This window comes from Tupaia chinensis, unplaced genomic scaffold, assembly GCF_000334495.1.
Source record: "Tupaia chinensis unplaced genomic scaffold, TupChi_1.0 Scaffold000226_1, whole genome shotgun sequence".
Lineage (NCBI taxonomy): Eukaryota > Metazoa > Chordata > Mammalia > Scandentia > Tupaiidae > Tupaia > Tupaia belangeri.
This window is the reverse complement of record NW_006159701.1, coordinates 8,153,962-8,174,847: the sequence shown is the minus strand read 5'-3', so window position 1 is coordinate 8,174,847 and position 20,886 is coordinate 8,153,962. Positions and strand designations below refer to the sequence as shown.

The window sequence follows — 20,886 nt, the reverse complement described above, 5'->3', positions numbered from 1 at the left end:
AAGGTCAGAAGAAGAGGGGTTCACCTGAAGAGACAAACAGGTCCAGTGAACAATAAAAAACAAACAAACAAACAAACAAAAAAACCAACCCTCTAAAACACAAAGACTTTCCAGAAGAGAAGACAAAGACATTAGTGAAATGAGTGACAGTATTGAAGTTTCCAGATGAGAAAAAATAAATGCTACCACCAGCTAAAGATGATTTAAGATGGCACACACACCCCACACCCCCAAACGAAAAAAGAAGCTGAAGGAAATAGCAAGAAAAGGGCAACAAGGAGCAGCAGCAAAGGCAGCAGACAGCAGATATGCACAGCAGCCCTGGGTGGTAAGCATGAGCTACAGGGAAACCTGCACAGCGGATGTGCTAGCTGCAAGGCTGGAAGAGAGACGAGGTGCCAGTGTCGCCCCGCCCCAGCCCCAGCCCTGCAGGCAAGCCAATTACACCAGCTTCACAATCCCAGTTCTTGGTGTCCGGACAAATAACATAATGCACCCCAGGGGCATCTTCCCTGAACCACTAATGAGGTTCAAGAGTTGACAGAGGTATTTATTTGGGTCGGGACAAATTACAACTCAGGAGTTTACTGTTGAAGCCTACATTTAGTTGTTCACAAAAATCCTTGGTAAAGGCTTCACATAACAGACAAACCACATACTACAGAAGACTGTGAGAGTGGTTATCACAGAGTTCCTTTTTTTGGAGAGGTTTTTTGTTATAGAATGCGTGCAGATAGAGACAGAAAGCAAGAAATCACCCCCCTAGGGGGGATGGCCACTCCACAATCACTTCGCCTCCATTCTCCTCTCGGGATCCTGGGCACGCACGCACGCACGCCCAGTGTGAGTTTAAGCCACCGGGTCCGGGATTCAAACCACGGTCGACTACATGGGAGTCCAGCGACATAGCCATTACATCAACTGCTGGTCCCATCACAGGGTTCTTGAGTGAAGGCAAAAATTAAACCTGTTGCTGTTCTTTTTTTTTTTTGGAGAGGTTTTTGCTATAGGGCACGTGCGCTCCCCAGAAAAACAGAGAGAGACAGAAAATGAGAAATCACCCCTCAGGGGTGATGGCCACCCCCCAATCCCTTCTCCTCCATTCTCCTCTCAGGATCTTGGGCACACATGCACACGTGCCTGGTGTGAGTTTAAGCCACCGGGTCCGGGACTTGAATCACGGTCCACTACATGGGAGTCCAGCGACATAGCCATTACACTAACTGCTGGTCCTGTTGCTGTTCTTACAATGGCAAACAGACCTGGAGTTCTCCTTATGGGCTGGACACTATCCTAATTGATACATAGATTCAATCCACTTAGTCTTGGCAATGGCACTATTTCATGCAGATGCTGTTACTTTCATTGTTTTTTTCAAAGAATTATTTTATTTAACTTTATTTATTTATTTAAATTTGACCAGATCATGTGGGAGTCCAGCACCCTCAACCACACCACCTGCTGGTCCCGTTGTTATTATCATCTTAAAATGACACACTCATCGGGGAATGAAAACACACTTCATGGTTTCCAGCACTCTGTTCCTTTCCTCTGTAGTACACTACACTGAAGGGAAATCTGAGACTCCTACGTGACTTGGAGACAAAACAGTGTCGACAGCAGTGACAGCGCTGGGTCATCTATTCGTTTGGTAATGAGAACTGCCACACACTGAGTGCGGGCCACGTGCCAGGCACTACACTAAACACTTCTCGGGCAGTATCTCATTTGGCTCTCACAGGAACAGGGACCGGATGGTGGTGCAGTGGTAAAATCCAACACTCAAAGACAATCCTACATGAGAAGGTTTCCAGTTCATATCCAGAGACTGTCTGGAGTGCACGGGACACTGTGCGTGCATGACCCGAGTGCATGGGACACTATGCGTGCATGACCCGAGTGCATGGGACACTGTGCGTGCGTGACCCGAGTGCACCGAGGACACAGTTCGCGCGTGCCCCGAGTGCACTGGACACTGTGCATGTGTGCCCCGAGACACTGTGCGTGTGTGCCCCAAGTGCACCGGGATACTGTGCGTGCGTGCCCCAAGGCTGGCTAAAGCTACAGGTGGATTGTGGCATCCAAATCCCACTGAGGGTGCTGTTCCCTTCACTGCTCTTGGTCATGGAAGAAAGAAACTTAAAAACAAATAAAGCTCACAATGATGAAGGTTCTAAAATAAACCTATTTTGGTTTGGGGTGGGACTAGATAGCATGTCCCAATGTTATATTAGGTTGGGAAAGTCATGACATATTTTTCTGTGTTTTTCTATGCAAAAACGTGTCAGGACTTTCCCAACAGCCCAATACACATGGTACACAGGGGACCAGGATTCGAACCCGGTCTGCTTATTTGTGAAACTTCACCTGGTTAGCCCATAACAGACCACATTACTGACGGTTCTTCCGCAGAGAAAGCTACAAGCACTCTGCGCACCACCATTACTGTATGAGAGCCGCAGGTGCTTCTCAGAGGAGGGGGCACCCAAACCGCAGGGTATTCTTATTTGTCTCAATGAAAGAATAAGGATTTTTGTGAACAAATGCTGTCAGGGCCGTGTGTATGTCATGAGAGTGGCCCGGACACCTCGTTCACTCGACAGCACAGCCTGAGCCACGCATTAGTTACCGCTGCTTTGCACAGCACCTCCTCACTGCATTGCAGGCCTGGCCCTCAGCCATTTTATTTAAAAGGATGAAAATAAGATTTTTCTCCTCTAAGAAGCTAAGTTTCAAGACAATTTCCTGGTCTAAAATGTACCTGGAATATCTACACTATATTGCAGTGAATATTGTACAAAAGAATAAAACAGTTACTCAAGAGAGATTACGAGAGGTTCAACATGACCTGTCTTAAGGTAGGAAAGGGATATGGTAGAAACCTTTGTACCCACAATTAACGCATCTGTGCACAGAATGCAAATCTGCAACTATCTCAGACCATCAGGGCCTGGTACATCTTCCACTCGCCGCTCCAGGTACATAATTTCCTGGCTTTGTTCTACTAAAACCTAGCTTCATTAGACCAAGTAATTAATCAAGTAACCACCTATGTCACAGTAGCTTCAAATGTTAGGGTTATACTCTCTTTCACTAATACCCATATTGTTCTTACCAAAATCTCAGGATTTTAGCTATCCCACTTAAAGAACAGGCAGAGATAAATTTAAGAATGTTTGCCATTGTACACACACAGTTCGAGGTTTCTAGTGTATACATAATACACTTGTGTAAACTGATGATATAAAAATCTCTAGTAATGTTTATTATTTTTTAAATCATAATTCATTAGTTGATTTGACACTTACCCTGAAGTCATTCTTAAATTTCTTTAAATCATCAATCTGTTTTCTATGTTCAGAAACAATTGGTGATATACCTATAAAATTAAAAACTGTTAGATAACAGATTTATTTTATTTATTTACTTTTTAAGGTTTCGCACCCAGCATGATTTTCAAGCTGCCAGGTCTGGGCCAACTGTGGTTGGTCATGTGATTAACTTCCATGCTACCTGCTGACCCCAATAGGTGTATTCTTAACCCTTAAATTAGAAGTTTTTTAGGATGGGATGTAAGAAATGAGAGTAAGATCTACTAGCAAAAGAATAACAATTTTAAGTATTAATTTTGAATTCCTTCACTTGTCGTTATGCATTTATAGATACACACTACTAAGAAAAAGTGTTGACCAAAAATATTCTATATTGGGCAGGAAATTAGATATACTTCTTCTTATTTCTACAATTATGGCTAAAGACTTTTAAAAACTCTAACCTTTACCTTTATTCTCAGCTTTTGAGAAGCTAGGTGATGTTTCATTGGGCTTAATGTTTTCTTTATTACCCGCAGGAGAGCTCTGTCTCTGATCTTGAAGCCTGGAATCTTTAGCTAGAAAACAATTTAAAAACCAAAAACAAAACCAAAAAAACTCAGTTAGACAAAAACGTAGAAAAATAAAATGGAAAAACACTCAATTATTCTGATTTGCTATGCTTTTAAACAGAGGCTTTTCTCCTTTGCAGATACCATATGAAACACCAATAATTTAATTTTAAGTATATATCAATAATTCCCAGAATGTTAACTTCCATTAAAATAGAACTGAATATCAAATTTGTAGCTTTACTTAAGCACCTAACCTCAGTTACATTTTAAATGTGCTGTCAAAATGTGTGTCTATGAATAAAACAACAAACTTTTTCATATAACGTCCATCCCCTAACACTCAATTCCACAGATGATACAATATATCTGGAAGCCCTTTCTTACACACCCTCAATAGATGGAGTAACAGCTCTGTTGGATGCAGGACTAGCAGGAGTAGGAGATGCAGCTGGAACAGGCGTGGCGACAGCATCAGCTGGAATAATACCAGCTTGAGGAGAAGCAAGAACTGGCCCACTGGGAGTATTTCCAATACTGTTCTGTCTAGGAGACCTGGGTCTGTGAGTTTTAGGGGATAATCTTGGAACTAGGAGAAAGAAAAGTTATTTATTACATTCTCAACTCAAATGCTACCTCCCTCAAAGAAGCTTCTCTAAAGATTCAGGTAAAATAATTCTCTACAGTCCCCATACTTTATCCCATTACCCTGTTTTCTTTTTTAATGTCTATGAAACAGTGGTGGTAATCAAGAACCCAGAAATCTGAATGACAGCAACTGCTAATATGCAAGTACAACTATGGCTTCCCCTCCTAACTAAATGTATTACTTCTGGGTTTTGTTTGTATAGGTCACATGTGCTGACAGAGAGAAATCATCTTCCGGGAGGGTGGCAACACCACAATCCTTCTCCTCCATTTTCCTCATGGGAATTTGGGTATACATATACTCCCAGTGCGTTTTTAAGCTGTTGGGTTCAGGGCTCAAATCACACTGTCAGGCATGTGGGATCCAGCTGCTTTAACCCCTGCACCACCTGCTAGCCCTAAATGCATTACTCCTGAAAGCCAGTATTTTACATAACTTTGGAAACTGGAGGAACCAGGAGGTAGTGAGGTGGTTACAGGCGCTAGATTCCCACATGGCCAACTGTGGTTCAAGTCCTGGACCTGACAGCTTGCTCTCTCACCTTCCCTTTCCCTTTCTCTCTGTTTCTGTCCAGTCAAATAGAAAAAATAATAATAACAAATGGAATTAAATAAACAAATAATTCTTTTTAAAAAATGGAAACTGGAGTCCTAAGGCAGGATAAATGGTACTTTTTGTTAAAAAAGAATTACTTTTATTTAACTTTATTTATTATTATTATCATTATTATTTCCCAGTTTGACCCGAGAGAGACAGGGAGAGAGAGAGGAAGGGAACAAGCAAGCCACCAGGTCTGAGACTTGAACCATGGTTGGCCATGTGGGAGTCCAGCGCCTTTAAATTTACTTTTTAAGGTTTCGCACCCAGCATGATTTTCAAGCTGCCAGGTCTGGGCCAACTGTGGTTGGTCATGTGATTAACTTCCATGCTACCTGCTGACCCCAATAGGTGTATTCTTAACCCTTAAATTAGAAGTTTTTTAGGATGGGATGTAAGAAATGAGAGTAAGATCTACTAGCAAAAGAATAACAATTTTAAGTATTAATTTTGAATTCCTTCACTTGTCGTTATGCATTTATAGATACACACTACTAAGAAAAAGTGTTGACCAAAAATATTCTATATTGGGCAGGAAATTAGATATACTTCTTCTTATTTCTACAATTATGGCTAAAGACTTTTAAAAACTCTAACCTTTACCTTTATTCTCAGCTTTTGAGAAGCTAGGTGATGTTTCATTGGGCTTAATGTTTTCTTTATTACCCGCAGGAGAGCTCTGTCTCTGATCTTGAAGCCTGGAATCTTTAGCTAGAAAACAATTTAAAAACCAAAAACAAAACCAAAAAAACTCAGTTAGACAAAAACGTAGAAAAATAAAATGGAAAAACACTCAATTATTCTGATTTGCTATGCTTTTAAACAGAGGCTTTTCTCCTTTGCAGATACCATATGAAACACCAATAATTTAATTTTAAGTATATATCAATAATTCCCAGAATGTTAACTTCCATTAAAATAGAACTGAATATCAAATTTGTAGCTTTACTTAAGCACCTAACCTCAGTTACATTTTAAATGTGCTGTCAAAATGTGTGTCTATGAATAAAACAACAAACTTTTTCATATAACGTCCATCCCCTAACACTCAATTCCACAGATGATACAATATATCTGGAAGCCCTTTCTTACACACCCTCAATAGATGGAGTAACAGCTCTGTTGGATGCAGGACTAGCAGGAGTAGGAGATGCAGCTGGAACAGGCGTGGCGACAGCATCAGCTGGAATAATACCAGCTTGAGGAGAAGCAAGAACTGGCCCACTGGGAGTATTTCCAATACTGTTCTGTCTAGGAGACCTGGGTCTGTGAGTTTTAGGGGATAATCTTGGAACTAGGAGAAAGAAAAGTTATTTATTACATTCTCAACTCAAATGCTACCTCCCTCAAAGAAGCTTCTCTAAAGATTCAGGTAAAATAATTCTCTACAGTCCCCATACTTTATCCCATTACCCTGTTTTCTTTTTTAATGTCTATGAAACAGCGGTGGGAATCAAGAACTCAGAAATTTGAAGACAGCAACTGCTAATATGCAAGTACAACTATGGCTTCCCCTCCTAACTAAATGTATTACTTCTGGGTTTTGTTTGTATAGGTCACATGTGCTGACAGAGAGAAATCATCTTCCGGGAGGGTGGCAACACCACAATCCTTCTCCTCCATTTTCCTCATGGGAATTTGGGTATACATATACTCCCAGTGCGTTTTTAAGCTGTTGGGTTCAGGGCTCAAATCACACTGTCAGGCATGTGGGATCCAGCTGCTTTAACCCCTGCACCACCTGCTAGCCCTAAATGCATTACTCCTGAAAGCCAGTATTTTACATAACTTTGGAAACTGGAGGAACCAGGAGGTAGTGAGGTGGTTACAGGCGCTAGATTCCCACATGGCCAACTGTGGTTCAAGTCCTGGACCTGACAGCTTGCTCTCTCACCTTCCCTTTCCCTTTCTCTCTGTTTCTGTCCAGTCAAATAGAAAAAATAATAATAACAAATGGAATTAAATAAACAAATAATTCTTTTTAAAAAATGGAAACTGGAGTCCTAAGGCAGGATAAATGGTACTTTTTGTTAAAAAAGAATTACTTTTATTTAACTTTATTTATTATTATTATCATTATTATTTCCCAGTTTGACCCGAGAGAGACAGGGAGAGAGAGAGGAAGGGAACAAGCAAGCCACCAGGTCTGAGACTTGAACCATGGTTGGCCATGTGGGAGTCCAGCGCCTTTAACCACCATGCCACTTGCCAGCCCCAGGATAAATGGTACTTTTAAAAATAAGGGCCAGCAGGTGACATGGTGCTAGTTAAGGTGCTAAATTCCCACATGACCTACCATGGTTAGAGAAATCACAACAGGCAACAGAGCATGAGTGCCCAGAATTCCAAGAGGAGAATGGAGGAAAAGGGATTACAGCATAGTCATCCCCGTTGGGGGCTGATTTCTCACTTTCCCTCTCTCTCTCTCTTCAGTAAGTGCACACACATTATGGCAAAAAAAAAAAACCTAAAATAAATATTGAGTTTTGGAAAAGTCATGTCGTATTTTTCTATGCAAAAAGGCATCGAAACTTTTCCAACCACCCAATAAATAAATAAAGATAGCAACATTCTATGCTACTATCAGAAGCTGGACAGGCTTCTTCATAAAAAAGGTGAAAGGAAGATCCCTAAAAAATAGGCTTATTTCTCCTTCAAAAAAAAGTACATTAAAACAAGACGGGAATATGAGCCACCGAAATAGTGCTCCATACCACACTGTACCTATTTTCTATTAGAGGGTACCTTAGAACACTGGGGTAGGCCCCCCCCCAGGTGGTACACGTGGTAGTGCACTGAGCCACGTTCTAGAAGCAACATGGTGCATGGCAGGAGCAGATCCCCAGTTGGCTCGGTAATATGCTGGGTGTGTGCCAGCAGCCAAGATCCTGAACTAGAGAGTTGGGGAAGGGGAATTGCAATGTGATGAGACCCTGTCAAGGGTGCTTTCAATCTCTCTCTCTCAGTCTCATGAGTATGCACACTCTTTATCATGAATAAAATAAACTTTAAACAACAACAAAACTACAGAGAATATTCATATTTATGAACCACACAGGAATCTCATCGTGAGCCTATAAAGTAGGCGGGCCATAATTACTAATTGAGAAAACTGAAATTATGAATGACAGCATGACTTGCTCTAACATAGAATGAGTAGGTGGTAGAGCCCAAAATAAAAATGTAGGTTTCCCAATTCTTACTCTTGTAAGTATATACACGTAACACATCCTCAAACAGAGCTTTGGCTCAGTCCTTCTACATCCAGTATAATTAACAAATGAACGGTTATTCTCCCTCAAGCCAAGTTACCTACCCCCACTGACCACTGACGACCAGGTTCCCCCCGCGGGGCTGGTCCTTGCCACAGGAGGAGGAGCTGCTTCACTTGGTGGATTGTGGGATACAAATTCTAGGCCACTGGATATGGAGCCCCTCCCAGCAGAAACTCTGTGATTTCGAGGGTGTCGCTGGGCCTTTGGGGACATCCTCGGAGGCCCTAAGAAAGCAACAGGGAACACCACATGAATGCCACAAAGCCCATTAGCACTACTTTTCTGGTAAACACACACATTTTCTTTCTCATTCTCTCACTCTCATTTCTCATTAGTTAAAAAAAGGAAAAAAAAATGTCGGATATATTTTTAGTCGTATTAAACATCAGCTTTTTCAGAATTATTTTGTGAAATGCCAAAATGTTTTAGAAATAAAATTTATTTTACCTCCCTTTGTTTTTAAGGAAAGGGAGAGAGGAGGTTGGTGGTAAGAAATTAAACGATATGATGTCAAGGCTCCAGAAAGAACTTTACCAGTTTGTTTATTCTATATACCCATTATTTGTAGGCATATACAAATTTAAAAAAATAGAAGCTATGCCTTAATGATGGAATAATTTTTACTCTACCATAGACTTTCACCTTTTCCCCCCAAATTGTCTTTTACTTAAATTAGAATTAAATTAAAATTAGAATAAAATTTAAATAAAAGAATCTTAATCACTACATATCCCTGTACTGTTAAAATATATGTATTGGGTCATCAGAAAAGTCATGATGCAATTTTTCATAGAAAAAGACATCATGACTTTTCTAATAACCTAACACATACCCTTCTTAAATGTCTCCAAAATCTTAGTTTATCTGCTTCTTCTTTTGCCACAATCATTTATCTTACAATTCGTGGCTTAAAACGGTCCTGACTGGAAACTGTAAGCAGTTTTTCAACAAGCTGGAAGCTAAACATTCTACTGTTGGTGCATGACCTTGGAGACCATGAAAACGGACATTTGGGGCGTCAGAATTCCACATCATCTGTTCTGCCACCCCCTCAGGAATTTCTTCCTAAAGCAGTCTCCTGTACTCCACCCTGCTCCAAACTCTTTTTAGAACATCAAATTAATGTGTGTCCCCAGTAGAAATTTAATAGCAGACATGATCTTTTAAAAGAGGGTTAGTGTTATAGATTGTAATTTTTCAAATGCAGATACCCAGCATCCCCAAATAACGCAGGTCTATTTCTGTGTGAGTAGTCCACGAACGGTCTTTCCATCTTAATGTGGTAAAGATGTTGATAACTATTAACAGCCATGTTTCATCTAATACATTTAATGATATAAACATCACTTATTCAAACAATGGGCTGAAATGAGTATTTCAACAGAATTTCACTCTGCATTTAGTGGTCACTATCAAAGGTACTTTTGAATAAATAAGTCATCTCAAAATTAGAGAAACTTGCTGTTCAAGGCTAGACACCAGTCAAGGTCACACGACCTTCCTAACTAATGGGCAACAATTCACTTAAAAGTAGCCAACACAGTTTTCTTCAGGGAAGCAGGTTATGCAGAAAATCTTATTACTCTAGTATAAGGTATATCAACTATGATTTTTAATGAACAAATCAGATTAAAATTTAAACAAATATTCTGAACTAATATCAAAAGGACATTGTAATTTAGAAAAAAAATATTTTAAATTTATATACTACATTTAAATTAAAATACTGACTTTCTACAACTTATCCATATATTTGGTATACGACAGTCATGGATTAAGCATAAAGTACTAAATAAGAATTACAGATTTTTATTCTTTTTGACAGGGTCAAATAAAATACCTTAAGATTCAAATTCATTCCTGGTTTTTATCAATGACATTATCTTTGATAAAAGACTTCTCAGACTGAAGCAGCCATTCAGTATAGCATTGAAAAGTTAACTTTTTTATATTACTCAATCACATTTAGAATTCATCATTCTAAAAAGCAAGACTCTATTGTAACATATGAGTAGACACACAGGCTGTCATTCTCAAAAAGGACCCCTACAACACCATTCCTGCCTGTGGCCGACAGCAAGAGTCACCAGTACCTTGGACATGGAGCTGTAAAGTTAGTGGTTGACACCAAGTCCAAGACTGGGGGAAGAAGGTTCACCTGTTTACCACTACCCAGTGCATACGGCATCACTGAGGCAGGGACAGTCCTGAGGCAGACCTCGCCGGGGCTGTAAAGGAGCATCGTTACCAAGCAGAGATAAAACCTCTTTTCGTACAATTCAGGATAGTTCAAAGCTTCACATAGCATGTATCAAATTTCTAATGAACAAAAGGTTAATAGAAATAGTTTTAATAAACTAAAGTTAAAACACGGAAATTATAGGTTATTAAATAATGAAGAGGAAACTATTTGTAATTATAAACTCACATAGGAGTTAAACAAAGACAAACAAAAACATGAACAAATTGTGGTATTGTACCTTCTGAAGACATGCGTTTAGGCATAGTAGAGACAGGAGCTGGAGAACCATGAGCAGAGGGGTGAGACGGGGGTCTGGATGGCCGCGAGGGGGGCCTGGAGGGCGGCCGTGTAGGGGTGGCTGCCCGAGGTGGAAGAGAGTTGGGACCTGACTGGTAGCGAGAAGGTGGGCGAGAGGAAGGAGATGGGCAAGGCGATGGCCAGGGAACACCTGACAGAACAAATGATATGAAGGAAAGTATAAAAACTAAAGAAAAAAATGAGGGAAAAAAGTAAACAGAAAAAAAAGTAAAATGACAAAAATGATTTCTTGCACATTTTAACCCTTTGAGGACAGTCATTTGATTTGTGATAAATTTTAGCATAACTTAACTGACATAAATTCACATTTTACTTTAACCTCCTTAAAATTAAGTCTGTTTAAATGAATACACGTTCCCAAAGGGTTAATTAGGATCTACACATACTACTGAAGAAGACAGTTAAGACTACACCTAGTAATCCTGCTTCTCTAACTGCTCCTCAGTAATCAGTTGTTACAAGGAGTATAGCATATACCAGATAACTTCTCACAACAAATCACAATAATTCCTACTCAGGAGCAAGATTATTTACAATATTAGTTTTAGCTTTGAAACATAAAGAAAATAAGCAGCAATTATATTTAAGTTAAAATGCTGGTTCTTTACAATCATCTCTAATTGTCAACAGGTTTATACTTGAAGCAAAGATCAGTTTGAAATCTCATTAAGCAAGTCCCATTTAAGTAAAATATAACAATATTTCTACTATTTTCTACAGTAACAGGAGTTACAAAAATTAATATTCATTGCTCTTTCAAAACAAAACAAAAAAACAAATCTTAATCTCACTGAAACAGAAAAAGAAGGGGACCTTCTAAGTAACTTATGCAGTTAAAACTTATCTTAGAGACTGCTTAATAAAGAACGCAGCTACAGAGCAGTCATCACCAAACAAGCTGGCATGGATGAACAAGCACAGGTCAAACTACAGCTGACATCTGCTACATATGCCACTTACCTTAATCTCGGGAGACAGTCCAGGCCTCCTCCCCACAGGGTTCCACACACTTGAGTATCAAACATTTCCCAGCCCCTTTCTGCTTTTTACTTTGAAATTCTGTTTATGAACAGCTACAAATCTTTACTCAGTGAGCAAAGACATTTCACCCCCAATACGAAGTACATACAGAAAATACTCAAGAGTGTTCATTTGGAGAGGAATTCTGGAGAAAAGACTCAATGGGAACAAATGAAATTGGAAACTCGGTGTTCTCTATTTTATTTTTCTATGGTAACTTTCCAAACTGAAGTACAAATATCCGAATGCGCCCTCTTGCCCCCAAGTTAGCAGCTCATCCCCATATCTGCTTACCACCTCCAGTTCTGCTGCTGTTCAGCATCCCTGCCTTATATAAAAGGGCCATTATGAACTATAGTCAACCTAGATTTAGAGGTAGAATAGAAAATGTCTACCTACTAAAGACTCAAGTATCTTTTACTTAAGTTGCTAAACTACAACATTCACATTTGACTAAGGGTTGATTTTTTTTTTTTTTTAATTTGACCAGAGAGACAGAGAAAGGGAGAAAGCAAGCTGCCAGGTCTGGGACTTGAACTATGGTTGGCCATGTGCGAATCCAGTGCCTTTAACTACCACATCACCTGCCAGACCCAACTTTTTGTTTGTTTGTTTTTAAGCACATTTCTCCTATTACTTTCTTCTTCTTCTTCTTTTTTTTTTTTGAGAGGTTTTTGCTATAGGGCACGTGTGCTTGCCAGATAGAGAGAGAGAGATAGAGAGATAGAAAGCAGGAAATCACCCCCCAGGGGGGATGGCCACGCCACAATCCCTTCTCCTCCATTCTCCTCTTGGGATCTTGGGCACGCACGCCCGGCGTGAGTTTAAGCCACCGGGTCCGGGATGCGAACTGCGGTCAACTACATGGGAGTCCAGCGACATAGCCATTACGTTAACTGCTGGTCTCTCTTCTCTTTTTTCGTTAGAGAGTTTTGTAATAGGGCATGTGTGCTTGCCAAAGAGACAGAAAGTGAGAAATCGCCCTCTGGGGGGAATGGCCACGCCACAATTCTTTTTCTCCTCCATTCTTCTCTTGGGATTTTGGGCACACGTGCATGCACACCCAGTGTGAGTTTAAGTCACCGGGTCTGGGACTGAAACCGTGGTCAACTCAGTGGGAGTCCAGCATGGTAGCCATTACGCCATCTGCTGGTCCCTCTATCACTTTCTTCACTGACGCTTGGTTATGTCTTGAATTCTAAGTTACTTTGAATCTTGAAAAAAAAAAAAAAAGCATATAAATATGAATAAGAATATGTAAAAAACTGAATATAAATTGTATATAAACCGAATATAAATATGTAAACAATTAGGGAAAATAGGTATTAACTGCTGTTTCATATAGATTAGAATTTCCATATAAATAACACCTAAGTAATTTTATTACCTAATGTTTTTATAATTGAGAATTTACCCAAAGTTTCCAATTTCTTTATATGTGGAGTGTGTTTTTAGCCAACTAAATGTCTGGGTTAAATTTGGCACTTTATTTTAGTGCATGATGAGTATTTCATCATGCTAAATACTGTATATGCCAATGACTTACTAATGTGATATCCACAAAAGCAAATTTTAAGTAATTTCAGGTGAAAACCACTCCACAAAAATCATTAAAGGTGTGCACATTCTTAACAATCATGCAAATTTAGCATTTAGAAAACTGTGTATTTGATCACTGTCACTGACAAATTTGGTCAAAATACTTGCCTCCATTGACTACTCTTTGGTCTGAAGCAGAACTCGGGTTGAAATCTGAAGTGTGAGAAGTGGATCTTGATGGCATGGAGCCCGATCCAGGCTGGCCCACACGTGGCGAATTCTGTCTCCCACTTCCCCAGGATATCACTTCTCTATTTCTTTGTCCAGGAGGAATATATTTATTTTCCCTGAAAATGAGAGATACTCTAAATCATTTTATCCTAAAAGATACTAGTGCAGAGAAACATATCTAAAATTAGTCATCTAGGCAGAAGAGAAAGCGTATTACAGAAAGGTTCACCACTAGGCCACACTGCCTTTCTCCTGCCGCTCCAGTTCTTCCACACTGCACTGAGTTCCAGCCTCTGGCCTTTCCCTTCCCTCAGGTTCTCCTCCTTAGCACAAGGTCTAACAGATGTGTTGATTCCCATCCTTCCTGATCTCATGACGACTGATCCTACTGACTATGGGCTATCTTAAACTTGGTGTGTCTTTGACCTTCTCAACTTTATTTTTCCTGAGATTTCTTCACTCTCTGGCTATTTGGTGGTTTTCGTAGTTTCAAATCCACATTGGTAATCCCACAGTCCCACCATCTCCCATTGGACAAGTCGATTCAAATCATCACTCTAAGCTGTGAGAGCCTTGCAGACACGATGGAACATTTGCTCTACTAGATATGTAGCAGGTACTTGTCACACATGCATATAAATGAAGCAAAGGCTCACGAGCCCCTCATATGACATAAATGGCACAAATGGCATCATTGTTTCTCTCTTTAAATTTGTCCCATGTTTCCCATTTCCATCAATTTGCTTAGTTATCAGATCAATCTCAGAGTCACACTTGGTTTTTCTAATGTTTCTATCATCAGCCCTGGTCTAGCCAGTTACCAAGTTCTCACAGCTGAACTACAGCATGTCAGCACACTAACTTGGTCTCCTGTTTCAGCCAGTCCTCAATACTCCAGAGTGTTTGCCCCTCCCTGCCTACAGGGCACTCTTGAGCATAATACACAAAGTCCTGCAACTACCTCAGTTCCTATCAGCAACTGCCATGCACCCCCAACACCAACCCTGTGTTCCAGACACATGAAATAATCAGCCTTTTCCTGAGCCAGCCAGGTCCTCTCACAAGTCTACGTTTTTGCACATGCCTTTTTACCAGGTAAGAAATTCTTCTCCCATAATCCTCTATGAATGGCAGACAGACCTTAGTATCCTGTCACAAGATGTCCCTTCCTCAGTGAGGAATTCTGACTCCACAAGTTATGCTAGTTCTTCCTCACTCAGATTGCTCCCTGCACTTTGAACACACCTTTAATCTAGATCAAGTCATACTGCACTGTTGCAATACTGTGTGTAACTCCCTCCCCCCAGGCCTAGTCATTATTCTTCAAAGAGCTCTTTGAGACCTTGGCTTGCTCATCACTGAATATCCAACTTGGCTCCACAGAGCTGACACTCAAAAAAATATTCTCCAAGTTTACCATGATCTTTTCTCTAAAAGACTTCTAAACCAATTCCATCTGCATTTTCTACCTAGGCTACATCAAAGAAAGAGGAAATATAGTAATAATACCCCTTCTCACACAGACCTTGAGTTGTGTATCCAAAATACTGCATCATGATTTCCTTTAAATACCTAGTGTTTATGCTGTGCCCCTCACGTTCACTGGAATTTCTCTGAACAGCTGTGTATTTTTCTTCCTCGCTCCTATCATCATTTTCCAGGGCCACACGAGCTTTGTACTGGGCACTTGATTCAATTTCTTCTGCTAACTGGTTTGCCCTTGCTTCCCGTTTTAAAAATTCTTCTGAGTTATCCCTTTCTAAGGGTACTCTGAAACATGAGAAAAAGAAAATCAAAGTGAGTATTATAAAGTTCTAGGTTTTTATTTCGGTCACAATAAACCATTAAGAAAGTTTAGCATTTGGAATACTGGTTAAAAATGTAAGAGTTACAGTGATCAGTTTATTTATAAGTCAAAATTTTTATTTTATTTTTTCTGTTCCCTTGTTCCTGGGGAAACATATTTCGAACACTGGTTAAAGTGTTTACCATAATCTCCAATATAAATTTTTTAAAAGCAAAAGAAAAAATTTACTTAAAGAATAAAGACGGCACAGGGAAACCACATTTATTCTGTTTTAGTGGGATTTTATCAGCCTAGATAGTAATAGAATAATTCTTTCACAGTTATTTAAGATAAAAACCAAAGAAACATTTATTCAACATTATAATTTAAGTGGATGAAAATCAAAGACAAGTACACTAAAATAAAAGCAAATTTTAACTTACGTGTATGAAGATAAACTGCTATCATATGTAGACACTACACCATAATTTTCTTCATTATATCGAAACATATCATTGGGATCCCATCCATTAGACTAGAAAAAAAATGAAGCTCATTTTTCAAAATGATAAAGTATTTGTCTTCTTTAATTCAGTTATAATTAATATCTACACTAACACTATCTAGCAAATTATACTAGCAAAATCCAGCAAATTAAAAATGTTCTTTAAAATGTTAAGACCTGGGGCCAGCAGGTGGTATGGTGGTTAAGGTGCTGGACTCCCACATGACTGATGGCAGTTCAAGTCCCAGACCTGGTGGCTTGCTTTCTCACTTTCCCTTTCTCTCTCTCTCATCAAATTAAAATAATTAACAATAACAGATAACATTTTTTTTTTTTGGAGCGGTTTTTGCTAGGGCATGTGCGCTCACCAGAAAGAGACAGAGAGACAGAAAGTGAGAAATCATCCCTCAGGGGGGATGGCCACGCCACAATCCCTTCTCCTCCACTCTCCTCTCAGGATCTTGGGCACTGACACACATATGCACCCAGCCTGAGTTTAAACCGCTGGGTCCGGGATTCGAAGTGCGGTCGACTACATGGGAGTCCAGCGACATAGCCATTATGCCAACTGCTAGTCCCACAAATATTTTTTTTTTAAAAAAGGGGGCTAGCAGGTGGTATGGAGGCTGAAGGTGCTTGACTCCCATACGGCTGACCACAGCTCATATCTCAGACCTGGTGGCTTGCTTTCTCACTCCCCCCCACACTCTGTCCCTCTCTGATCAAATTAGAATAAATGAATAAATAAAGTTAAATAATTCTTTTAAAAAATCAAAATGTTTGACCATTTTGGTGACCTAATAAAATATGAGCTTTCAGGTCTGGATGAGAGCGAGTGAGCCTAGGATAGAGTGAGAAAGTGCTCCCCGGGGAACGTCTGTGCCGCAGTCTCTCCATCGCCCTCCTGGGATCTGGGCGCACACATGCCCCTCATGTGTTTTTCAAATCTCTGGTTAGTCATGTGGGATCCAGCTACCTTAACTACCATGCCACTGGCTGGCCCACAAAGCACATGTGTATTTTAGATTTTGATAAATATTGCTAGATTCTTTCTAGAAAGCCTTTATTTAATGCACTTCACTACTAGTGTAAAAAGAATGCCTGTCTCCTCATACTCTGTACACAGGTGACGTGGAGCACAGACCTGCGAACCAGCCTATCCGGTTCTATGTGACACTGCTGGATGACTGACAATGGCAAGTTGCCTATGTGTCTCCAGTTTCACAACTGGAAAAGAAGTCAAAGCAGGACATTTTAGCTTTTTGTCTAAGAAAGAGAAGATACTAATTATCAAGTTCTTACTATTGCCTTAAACGTCAAACACAGATTTCTCAAGAATTCTCTCTTCTACTCAATGGAAGATTTTTTTGTCCAACTCAGATTTTTCTACCTTAACATAAATTTTTGGCAAGAGACTGATTTATATCTCTATGCGTGCTATCCTAAAGGTAGAGTATTAAGGCATTTGATTTTGAGATGACATGTTATGGAAAAATAAACATACTACACAAGCAGAGGCATTTTGGAAATAGCCAAGTTTTGAACAGAATGATCCCAATATAAGAGCAAGAAATTTACATCATGTTTTAATTCTGATTAACCACATTATTTATCTTAACAATTAGTACTTTCTCTCCTTCAAACAGGAAGCTTAAAATGTCCTACTTCAGCCTCATCTCTAGGTAAAGCTGGCAGAAGGAAGGCACCTCATTCCTTTGGCCCTTACTGTGCAGGACATTCAAAGCAAAACATGCTGGCACTTCTCATAGCTTCTCCTTTAAGTTTATAAATCACTAATTATGACTTACTGTAATCACAAAGAGGTAATTCCTGAGCACTCATCAGAATAGACAGCATTCCCACTTAACCCTTCTAAATAAGGCAACAAAGAAATATTCCCTGTCAACTGTGAGAAAGTCTCTACACAACAAAACTGCTGCTCTAAATATATCTGCTACAACAAAACATACTAAAATAAAGCCAAGTGGTAGGCTGTCATATGCATGCCACACTGACCAGAGTCTGACCCTAACTAGTCATGAAGATTGTACTCACTACGTCATTCTCCAAAGCCTCCAGTTCCTCGCTGGTAGGAAGTTCCCCTGCGTCCCAGGGCTCCAGGTCCTTCTCTTTGTGTTCACCGTTGACTTTAGCACTGATAGCAGAGTCAGTAAAGGCATCTGCAAAGAACAGTTGGGGTTGAAAGCTCATACAGCAGGACAATTGGCTACACTAAGACACACATGAATTATCAACAATCAAAGATGTATGCTGGGGCCAGCAAGTGGCATGGTGGTTAAGGCACTGGACTCCCACATAGCCAATCACAGTTCAAGCCTTCGAGCCAGCAGCTTGAAAATCACACAGTGCGTGTGCATGCATGGCCAAAAATCCTGAGAGGAGAATGGAGGAGGGATTGTGATGTGACCATTCCCCTAGAGGGGAGGGTGATCTCTCCCTTTCCCTTTGTCTCTCTCTAGCCAGCGCATGCACCCTGTAACAAAAAACTAAAAAAAATTATGAAAAGTAAATTTATGATATAGAAAAAATAACACTAACAGTATACTTACAAATCTAATTCAGTAAATGGCATAAAAGTTGATTATTAATAAAGAAATATGAAACATGTTAAACTACTCATACAATTCATTAAAGATAATTACTTCGCTTCCTAAATTACCCAGAAAACTGTTCATCTAAAACAAGATGGTCTTTGCTTAGTGGACCCACTAATTTACATCTTCAGAGGACTTGCAGCAGAATACTTTGTAACTTTCCAAATTCCTGTGTCTAAAGCAGAGGTCACTGACCTTCCGCACTCTCCTGTTAGTAACAGCAGCCGGTCTGGGCAACTTTATTTTTCCTGAGATTTCTTCACTCTCTGGCTATTTGGTGGTTTTCGTAGTTTCAAATCCACATTGGTAATCCCACAGTCCCACCATCTCCCATTGGACAAGTCGATTCAAATCATCACTCTAAGCTGTGAGAGCCTTGCAGACACGATGGAACATTTGCTCTACTAGATATGTAGCAGGTACTTGTCACACATGCATATAAATGAAGCAAAGGCTCACGAGCCCCTCATATGACATAAATGGCACAAATGGCATCATTGTTTCTCTCTTTAAATTTGTCCCATGTTTCCCATTTCCATCAATTTGCTTAGTTATCAGATCAATCTCAGAGTCACACTTGGTTTTTCTAATGTTTCTATCATCAGCCCTGGTCTAGCCAGTTACCAAGTTCTCACAGCTGAACTACAGCATGTCAGCACACTAACTTGGTCTCCTGTTTCAGCCAGTCCTCAATACTCCAGAGTGTTTGCCCCTCCCTGCCTACAGGGCACTCTTGAGCATAATACACAAAGTCCTGCAACTACCTCAGTTCCTATCAGCAACTGCCATGCACCCCCAACACCAACCCTGTGTTCCAGACACATGAAATAATCAGCCTTTTCCTGAGCCAGCCAGGTCCTCTCACAAGTCTACGTTTTTGCACATGCCTTTTTACCAGGTAAGAAATTCTTCTCCCATAATCCTCTATGAATGGCAGACAGACCTTAGTATCCTGTCACAAGATGTCCCTTCCTCAGTGAGGAATTCTGACTCCACAAGTTATGCTAGTTCTTCCTCACTCAGATTGCTCCCTGCACTTTGAACACACCTTTAATCTAGATCAAGTCATACTGCACTGTTGCAATACTGTGTGTAACTCCCTCCCCCCAGGCCTAGTCATTATTCTTCAAAGAGCTCTTTGAGACCTTGGCTTGCTCATCACTGAATATCCAACTTGGCTCCACAGAGCTGACACTCAAAAAAATATTCTCCAAGTTTACCATGATCTTTTCTCTAAAAGACTTCTAAACCAATTCCATCTGCATTTTCTACCTAGGCTACATCAAAGAAAGAGGAAATATAGTAATAATACCCCTTCTCACACAGACCTTGAGTTGTGTATCCAAAATACTGCATCATGATTTCCTTTAAATACCTAGTGTTTATGCTGTGCCCCTCACGTTCACTGGAATTTCTCTGAACAGCTGTGTATTTTTCTTCCTCGCTCCTATCATCATTTTCCAGGGCCACACGAGCTTTGTACTGGGCACTTGATTCAATTTCTTCTGCTAACTGGTTTGCCCTTGCTTCCCGTTTTAAAAATTCTTCTGAGTTATCCCTTTCTAAGGGTACTCTGAAACATGAGAAAAAGAAAATCAAAGTGAGTATTATAAAGTTCTAGGTTTTTATTTCGGTCACAATAAACCATTAAGAAAGTTTAGCATTTGGAATACTGGTTAAAAATGTAAGAGTTACAGTGATCAGTTTATTTATAAGTCAAAATTTTTATTTTATTTTTTCTGTTCCCTTGTTCCTGGGGAAACATATTTCGAACACTGGTTAAAGTGTTTACCATAATCTCCAATATAAATTTTTTAAAAGCAAAAGAAAAAATTTACTTAAAGAATAAAGACGGCACAGGGAAACCACATTTATTCTGTTTTAGTGGGATTTTATCAGCCTAGATAGTAATAGAATAATTCTTTCACAGTTATTTAAGATAAAAACCAAAGAAACATTTATTCAACATTATAATTTAAGTGGATGAAAATCAAAGACAAGTACACTAAAATAAAAGCAAATTTTAACTTACGTGTATGAAGATAAACTGCTATCATATGTAGACACTACACCATAATTTTCTTCATTATATCGAAACATATCATTGGGATCCCATCCATTAGACTAGAAAAAAAATGAAGCTCATTTTTCAAAATGATAAAGTATTTGTCTTCTTTAATTCAGTTATAATTAATATCTACACTAACACTATCTAGCAAATTATAC

General features: G+C 39.6%; 1 protein-coding gene across 8 annotated transcripts in view; it reads right to left on the bottom strand.

The window, feature by feature from the left end:
• The window catches only part of ATXN2 (ataxin 2), a 76,759-nt gene that overhangs the window by 33,485 nt on the left and 22,388 nt on the right, over window positions 1-20,886 (bottom strand). For 5 of the 8 annotated variants that reach the window (XM_027771643.1, XM_027771647.1, XM_027771645.1 and 2 more), the window contains exons 1-9: window positions 18,101-18,267; window positions 15,984-16,075; window positions 15,327-15,524; window positions 13,692-13,870; window positions 10,885-11,094; window positions 8,446-8,628; window positions 6,226-6,423; window positions 5,733-5,840; window positions 3,309-3,379 (exon numbers count right to left, since the gene is read on the bottom strand). In XM_027771643.1, coding sequence (XP_027627444.1) covers window positions 3,309-3,379; window positions 5,733-5,840; window positions 6,226-6,423; window positions 8,446-8,628; window positions 10,885-11,094; window positions 13,692-13,870; window positions 15,327-15,524; window positions 15,984-16,075; window positions 18,101-18,256 — 1,395 coding nt within the window. In that variant the 5' untranslated portion in view covers window positions 18,257-18,267. Of the gene's footprint in view, window positions 1-3,308; window positions 3,380-5,732; window positions 5,841-6,225; window positions 6,424-8,445; window positions 8,629-10,884; window positions 11,095-13,691; window positions 13,871-15,326; window positions 15,525-15,983; window positions 16,076-18,100; window positions 18,268-20,035; window positions 20,234-20,692; window positions 20,785-20,886 lie in introns of those variants that run through there. The other 3 variants (XM_014587650.2, XM_014587651.2, XM_027771648.1) reach the window with 2 other exon arrangements.